General features: G+C 41.0%; 1 protein-coding gene across 4 annotated transcripts; it reads right to left on the minus strand.

Moving 5' to 3' along the window:
• Positions 1-551: 551 nt before the first annotated feature.
• Positions 552-8,074, minus strand: hccsb (holocytochrome c synthase b). 4 transcript variants are annotated; one of them, XM_083995460.1, is made up of 8 exons: positions 7,954-8,074; positions 5,975-6,102; positions 5,840-5,887; positions 5,114-5,241; positions 4,800-4,951; positions 3,612-3,731; positions 3,280-3,366; positions 552-1,251 (listed from the first exon to the last, which is right to left on the minus strand). In XM_083995460.1, exons 2-8 carry the CDS (start codon positions 6,081-6,083, stop codon positions 1,053-1,055), a joined length of 843 nt encoding a protein of 280 aa, XP_083851586.1. In that variant the 5' UTR covers positions 6,084-6,102; positions 7,954-8,074; the 3' UTR covers positions 552-1,052. The 4 variants fall into 4 exon arrangements, with proteins under 4 accessions (XP_083851586.1, XP_083851588.1, XP_083851587.1 ...); XM_083995462.1 differs by having other exon boundaries at positions 5,975-6,097; positions 7,954-8,052; XM_083995461.1 differs by having other exon boundaries at positions 5,975-6,107; positions 7,954-8,052.
• Positions 8,075-8,458: the final 384 nt, after the last annotated feature.

The following is an 8,458-nucleotide window of genomic DNA, read 5'->3' on the forward strand; positions in this document are numbered from 1 at the left end:
AAGACACGCACACTGTGGTTCAATGTAAAACTGTGTAATGTGTTATTTATTATATGTGTTATTATTATCAGGGTTCCCACTCTTTTCTTGAAATACTTTTCCAGGACTTTTCCAGCTGCTTCAGTCTGACAGACTTGTTATTATCGCCCCGTCCCATTCATGCTTTGGAGAAGTTGTAGTTCGACTGTTGTACGTTATTTTGTACATTCAACCAATTTGTTTCTATATTTATTTCTTTTCTCTCACCCCCAGAAGTTTGATTTAACGGTGTGCAGTCTATGGCTCTAACTTATCTATGAAATAATAGCTTACGTGCTTAGAAATTATGACAAATTTATCATAGAACACCACAAAAACATGTTTTTTATTTAAACCGCACCTAAAACAGCTCTCTTTTCTCGCTGGGCACATCTTTGGAAAAGAAATCCTTAGCAGGGTCTGAAAAAGTGAATTTTGACCCTTTTTCTCGATTTCCATGTGTTTTCCATGACTGGATAATTGGTCAACCATTTTCCCGGTTTTCCAGGACGCGTGGGAACCCTGGTTATAATTACTTATGAAGTTACTGATCTCTGTGTGTGTAAAGACGTCGACGCTGAGACTTGTGAGGCTCAGAAACAAAATCAAATCACATCCTTTATACATCATTTACATTAGAAAAAAATAAAGTTGAGCCTCTAGACTTTTTATATATTTCTACAACATCGTCATAATCTGAACATGAATGAAATGAACCGTGACGTCTCAGCCGATTGAAACGTTTCTACGTAGGAACCTTTAACCCAAACTGCAGCGAGTCCATTACAGACTACAACTCCCATAATGCACCTGGTGACCTCCACCTGCTCTGATGCGAGATGCGAGATTAAAACCGTTGAAAACGAAGCTGAAGAACTAAAAACTCTACCACCGTCGTCGTCCAGTCGTCACACGTTGAAAAGAAAGAAGAGGAAACGCCGTATCCACAGTCTTAATGTGTGTGTGTGTCTGTGTGTGTGTGTGTGTGTGATGTGTTGACACGGCGACCAATCAATCGACCAATCAGAGCCTCTCTAGGACGTCCAGCGCCACCAGGCCACCTTCATCCGGTCCCACACGGCGTCCAGCGAGTCGAAGGCCGGGCGCACGTCCAGGATGGAGAACTTGTAGGTGCTCTGGTCGATCTCTCCGTCGTAGTAGTCGATGACGTAACGGACCTCCTTCCCACAGCGGTCGATGATCCAGTCGTGGCGGTCGAACGGCAGCTCGTACCTGAGGGGGGGCGGAGCCAAACACGGGTCAGACAATTATCCAGATTTGAGTTGTTTTCTTCACTTTCACTTTTTACTTTATTTTCTCACGACCACCAGTACAAACAATAAAACAGTACAAATAATCAGACATAGCAAGAGGCAGTGGAGCTGTACATACTTTGTACATCCATCTCTGACCAGGACAGAGCAACAACTATCACTTAAACAGAGGAAGAACACGTTTCAGAAAAGCACCTAGCTTATAAATAACTTTTGTTTTATCAGACTGTAATAACAAAATGAGTTTAAACATAGATGGGTGACGAACATAGCATCTCCGCTCGACAGTTAGCTTCAGCTGAGCTGTTTGTTGTTTCTTCAGTGTCTTTTAGACAGTCAGACCTGATCTCATCTGATCAGACTGTTTAAATCAGGGATGCAAACGGGTCAGGACCAAAAAAGAGAGGAATTGTCTGGCGTGGGGGTGAGGGGGTGCTCACCATTAACAAATAAGTACATTACAATATCATGGAAAAGTCCATTTCCAGTAGTTCAACCCCAACCAAGTATTGAGTGCATATAGTGGACATAGTTTTCAGAAGGCCAACATTTCTATATTAAAAATGCTTTTTTTAAAAATCCTTTGCAATATTTCAATTTTGGAGATACTGAAGGCCTTCCCTGAATGTTAGTCATAATTATTACTATTAAAATAAACTGAATAAATAAAGACATGGGATGTTTCCGTGTGTAATGGATATAGCCTAATGTGTTAGTTTCACTTTAATTGAACACATTCCACATCGCGGAGGCGACATCTTTCCACTCAGGGCTTCCTTCACCTCTGAAACGGGGCAGAGCTCCGTGGAAACACCTGCCTGACACAGCAACGTAGGGAACCGTGCATGTCCGCGGCCACAGCTCCACGGACATGCACGGGGGGAAAACGGCGTCGCCGTCGCACCGACTGCACGCGGATACGCGCCGCTTTGGGTACGAGCGCGGCGCGCATGTCGCGCGTCTACATTGGAGGTCGGCTGTTATCAGTATAATCAGAGACAACCATGAATGAGTTCGCCTCAGTTTCACGTGATTGTCACTGTCAGCCTGTTAGAAAAACATTTTACTGACCCCAGCTGAGACGCTGAGCCCCCCCCCTCAAAATCCAAAACTCTTCGGATCTGAACGATTCACACAAGTCACCTAATTGGTCATGAAAAAAGCGAGTTTCGCTTTTCGGCGCGCTGTTTGCATCCCTGCTAAATATATATAAAATCTGTGAACATTTTCCCATGTGTTTCAAATTCAAACTTAAAGGGATAGTTCAACATTTAGTCAAACTGGCCCATTGCCATAATCCCTATAGTCATAGCAGTAGTTTTTGTTTTGTAGTTTGTTACCTTTAATTGTCGGTGCAAGCTATTTTTAGAACGGCGGAGCAGAGCCGTGAGCTGTGAGGGAAATGCAGAGACTGCTTGATGAAAAACTGCCCTCGCTGGGACCGCTCATCAGCGGTTTTGCATGAATTTCCCTCTACAACAACTCTGTGTGGTAACGTTGTGTTATTATCTCATAGCGTGGTGAATGTGCAGCTCACAACTTGTCCACCAGAGCGTTGTGGAGTTGTTGGATTGTGTATTTGATGAGTTTGATGAGGGAAACCAAGAAATCCCATAATGAGCCTCCGTAGCGTAGCTCTGAGCAGCTCACGGCTCTGCTCCGCCGTTCTAAAAACAACATGCACCGACAATTAAAGGTAACGAACCTACTGCTATGACTATAGGGATTATGGCAATGGGCCAATTTGCCAAAATGTTGAACTATCCCTTTAAAATTTGATTAAATTATCCAGTAGTTGTGGAAAGGTCTTCAATTGTGTAATAATCATTTAAATATCCAGTATTTGGGGAAAAGTTCTTCATTCATGGAATAATCACAAGTTAATTTTATTTACTTAAAAGGTGTAAAATAAAAAAACTATAACTTTACAGAACAAGTTAAAATAACAAAAACATTAACAAACATAAAAGCGAAGCCCTGAACTCACCCCATCCAGTGGCGGACCCGCGCTCGGGGCGAGAACTCCTTGGCTTTACCGCCGAACCGCTTCAGGGTCGGTCCGCACGGACACTCGCTGTGGAGACACACACACACACACACACACACACACACACACACACACACACACACACACACACACACACACACACACACACACACACACACACACACACACACACACACACACACACACACACACACACACACACACACACACGTTTACATACAGTAACCCTGACTGGACGGCGATGTCACAGTGATGTCACAGTGATGTCACAGTGATGTCACAGTGATGTCACGGCGACGACGAGGACTCACGTTGCGTGCATGGCCTCCCACTTGAGGATCTCGTGCCAGGCCTGCTCGTTGTTCGTGTTGTGGATCTTGATGATGTTGGTCATGTCCGGGGCGGCGAGGTCGTCCTCTCGCCAGCGCCACCTGGAGGAGGTCGGTAGGAAACAAAAAGAAAAAACAACACGTTGAGACATTTCCACAGAGTTTCCTCGGTGCTGCAGCTCGCCGTCTGAAAATCAGAAATTCTCGTAGTAGGTCCGAAGACTCTGAGGCACCAAATCTGTTCCTTATGAACTCCATGTCCTGTGAAACCTAGTGAGTAAGAAACCTTGGTGTGACTCCCTATGCTGATCTCAATTTTCACAAGCATCTCTCTTTCATCGCTAAAAATCAAAAATCAATCACAAAATCATTGTGCTAATATTTCAGTGTGCACTCTGCTTTATCTGTCTATTTTCCAGGTTAAAGCAAACTGATGTGGCACAGTTTTTCCCATCCAAAAAAAAAAGATTATGAAGAGGAATGCACACCAGAAAGAGTATCTGAAGAATTTAAATAAGAGAAGTGTTCAGAAGTGTTTTTTTGTAAATGACTAATCGTCAACCAATTTGTTAAATAATTGTTAGATTAGTCAAAAAATGAATCGTTAAACTAATCAACTAATCGAAAAAATAGTCGATAGATTAATCGGGAGAAAAATAATCGTTTGGGACAGCCCTAATTAGAAACATATCTAAAGTTAGACCCATTTTATCCTTTTATACCCGATTCTGAAAAGTTGGTTCATGCTTTTATTTCAAGTAGGCTGGACTACTGCAACGCAAACAACACATCACTCCGACTTTAGCATCTCTTCTCTGGCTCCCAGTGAAGCAAAGAATTGATTTTAAAGTTGTACTTATTGTTTTTAAAGTTCTACTCACTATTCCAAGAATATTTAAACTCATCTCATGGTGCTTTTAGTCATTATGGTCCTATACTCTTTGGAATTCCCGACCTCACGAACTCAGGTCTACAGGCTACAACTGTTTCATCTTTTAAAAGCACTAAAAACGTTTCTTTTCTCACAAGATTTTAGTTTTTAATTTGCAACATTTCCTTCTTTTTGTCTTATATATGTATTTTTCGTGTATTCCTTATGTATAATGTTGTGCTTTGTTTTGTTTTTGTGAAAGCACATGTCCGTGTGGCGGCGGTGAGTGGACGACGCACCCCTTCCTCAGCATGGCGTTCCAGAACATCTGCTCCGACGGGTAGACCCAGTTCTTGTTCTCGGGGCCGTGGCGAGGGATGGTCGACTCCTCCCTGTTGATGGACAGGTCGAAGGGCTGGTCTGGAGCGGGCGTCTGGTTGGGAGGGGGCATCTGGACACGAGGACGCAGAGTTAAATACATAAATAATAAGAATAAAAACTCAACAATCAAAGTGTTTGTTGGTTTAAAAACCTCCTAGAGACTCGATGTTGGTTGATTATTATTAAAATAAAGACGTAAAGTCTGACTGTGGCACGGTGACAGTGAACGCACCATGTTGGCAGGGTCGATGTCGCTCTTGGCGCCGGCCTTCATGGGACACTCCACGAACTCGTAGGCTCGGTCCTGGTGAGCCGGACCTGGTTCTGCTTTGTGCATCGGACACTCGGAGGGAGGAGACGCTGCAGGAAACATGAGACACATGAGACACATGAATCACCACGACAACGACCCCGAAGACCAAAAACAACTCAACAACTTAAAAAATCAATTTTCCAATTTATATCGATCTTTCGCATTCTTTAATGCATTGCACCGTAAATGTGCATTAATGTAGCTGCTTTTCAGTCAATTTAATATAAACATTAATATTTTTAATAGAACACCAGGTTAGTGAGTACCACCTTTGTACAATTTGCAATATTAGTTTTGTCAAAATCTCTTTCATAACCAAGTGAATTGGTGTTAAAACTTAAATATCTCCAAATGAATCAATATCAAATTTAATCTGAATCAAATCGATTCAGTAAAACAGTAGCGATCCCCGGCCCTCAATCAGCCGTAGCAGAGGAAACCTTTCAGACGGTCCATAAGTCAGTGTAAACGTATTAGTTATAGTGTTTTGTTTTATTCTATGCATGTGTTTGCAGTGAAGGAGAATCTTAATCTCATTGTACATGTGTATAAGTGACAATAAAGGCATGCTATCTATTCTATCTGGTTCTGAATAATTGATCACTTCCCGGCAGGAATCATGTGACGGCGGTCCGGTTCACCTACCGGCTGCAGGCTGAGCTTGGTGCATGGGACACTCTGCAGGAGGAGACACTGGAGACAGAGAGAAACCAGTTAGAAGCTGATGGAACAAATTAAACATGATCATTAATAGTTACATAACACCATGTAATTCCTCACCTGCTACAGGTTTGGGCTCCTGGTGCATGGGGCAGCCCTGGGGGGGGGCGGCCATCATGGCCTCGGCCCTCACTGTCGGAGCAGCAAGCGAAGACATGGACGCTCCCATCCTGTCCCTTCTATCTGATCTGATGGAGACACGGAAACACACAACAAGCTTTTTATTTTTATTATACTATACATATACACAGTACTGGTTTTATTTCCTCCATCCCTGAGCAGCGTGCTGAAGGTTAGTCTGACATCCTGCACTAGAGCTGCAACAGTTCATCAATTAATCACGATTATAATTAAATTAACCGTCAGCTATTTTGATAATCTAATAATCAGTTTAAGTAGTTTTTTTTATTTAAAAAAAAGTCAAAATTCTCTGATTCCAGCTTCTTCAATGTGAATATTTCTGGCTTCTTTGTTCCTTTATGACAATAAACTGAGTCTCTCTTTGGTTTGTGGACAAAACAAGACATTTGAGGACGATGTCTGGTGGTTTGAGAAACACTGGTTGATGTTTTTCAACTTTTTAAAAACATTTTATTGACCAAACAACTATTATTCGATTAATCGTATAAATAATTGACGAATTAATTGATAATGAAAATAATCGTTAGTTGCAGCTCTTTCCTGTACAATAATACATTTATTCTAACACTATTTTGGCATCTTTTTGGTACCTTTCTCAACAAGATTCTGCTGATCCAAAAGACATTTTTGAGAATAGTTAATTTTGCTAAAAACAAATCCTCTGTTCCTCTTTTTAGAAAATTGAATCCGTCATCAGTATTTAATGTGAACATATGAAACCTGTGGTTTCTGTATAAGTATGTCTATCTATCTCATGACTTGCCATCTAGTTTAGTTTCCAGTCTTTTTTTAAGTTTTCCTCAGACATCCACTCACATCACATCATACAAGACGTTCAAAGGACTTTCATCTTCCCAGTTCTCTGAATCAACGCACTTTAAAACACAGAGGAGCTTCTCTACGGAGCAATTTACCTGCAACACTAGAATCAATATCTAAAAAGAAATGAAAAAAATCACTCTTTAGCAAAGATTTGTAGCACTTCTGTATCTGTCAATCTTTATCTTTAATTTTATATGTAAATTGCTGAAAAAAAACATACATTGGGAGGTGTTTTAAAAGCCTTTTTTGGCTTCCACCTCTCATGCACAATGTTTAATTTCATTATTTTCATTGTTTTTATGTAGTGTGCAGATAAAACTAAACTAAAATCCATATCTACACTGTCTTTACATCAGCTCCTTGTAATAACATCAATTTAAAGGAGTAATTCTCCACCTTACAGACCTATGACAGATAACTAACACTAATATTTACTAACCTGGTTTATCACTTCAGCTGTTTGCACGTTTCACACTTTTACAAGGCGACTGCAGTCAAGTGTGTGTGCAGGTTAGAGATTACAGCTGTTAAACACAGCGAAGGAAACCACCAGAACATCCAATAATGACCTCCAACAGAGCAGGGCGGTGGCTGACAGTCTGGTCTAAGTTACACTATATATAAATACATATATATCCATCTGTATCGTGACATTTTAGGGGTCAAATAACCTAAAATATGAAGGTTATTCGTCAGACTGTGTCAGGTTATCCTTGGTTAACCTCGAGGCTAACGTTAGCAGTTAGCATCCAGATCTACATTTAACTACAGTTAGCGTCGTTAAACTACTACAACCTGGACCCAGACCTGTTAAATATAACATGTCGTCATTAAATCCTCAGATTAAAACAGAGTAAACAGAGTAAAGTCGAACAGAAACCATGGTTTAGTGTGATGGAGATGGAGCTAACACCAATTAGCACTGTTCTGTATTCATTTTAACGCTAAACCAGGCTAGCGTGCTAACTAGCAGCTAACGTTAGCCAGCACGTTAAAACTGTCTTCTTCCCTCTTTAATTCTCACGTCATTCGATGATAGTTCGTTAATATTATTAATAATAATTTAACAAACTCACCACTACGTCTCTGTCTGTTGTAATAAAGTCCAGAACCAGCAGCGGGACCAGCAGCGGCTCAGAACCACCGACCAGTTCCTCTCTTCTGTCCGGTTACAAACCCAATGTCAACGTGCAGTTACCCACAAGGAGTTGCGCAACGTGGGTTACATGTGCCGTACGTAAGACACATACGTCATCACGTCGGGCGGAAAACACTGTTTGATCTACAAAGGGCTCTGATTGTTAGATTAGCATTCAATTTTAGTAATATTCCTGTGTGGACTAAAACGTGTAATTAAATTTGATTGATTTTAATTTAACGTTTTAATTTCCTACTTTTTTAAAAATATTACTTAGTATCTAATATAATATTCACACATTTTCAAGTGATGTAATTTGAGTTTCACAACCTCGTCATCTCTCTTACTCGATATTGATAGAAAATTATGCTGAATGACATCAGTCGTTGTCTCTATTATCTCATCCACTGACTTTTCTGTTCAGCTACAAACAGCAGTTCATA

Source organism: Trachurus trachurus, assembly GCF_905171665.1.
Source record: "Trachurus trachurus genome assembly, chromosome: 20".
Taxonomy (NCBI): domain Eukaryota; kingdom Metazoa; phylum Chordata; class Actinopteri; order Carangiformes; family Carangidae; genus Trachurus; species Trachurus trachurus.

What these genes read in the sequence shown, in the direction of transcription:
- hccsb (XM_083995460.1), bottom strand. Translation starts at nt 6,083, where the DNA reads ATGGGAGCGTCCATGTCTTCGCTTGCTGCTCCGACAGTGAGGGCCGAG. An exon ending in GGAGCCCAAACCTGTAGCAG is followed by an intron (nt 5,888 to 5,974) that starts GTGAGGAATTAC and finishes CTCTGTCTCCAG; the next exon opens with TGTCTCCTCCTGCAGAGTGT. An exon ending in CGGGTCCGCCACTGGATGGG is followed by an intron (nt 1,252 to 3,279) that starts GTGAGTTCAGGG and finishes GCCCCCCCTCAG; the next exon opens with GTACGAGCTGCCGTTCGACC.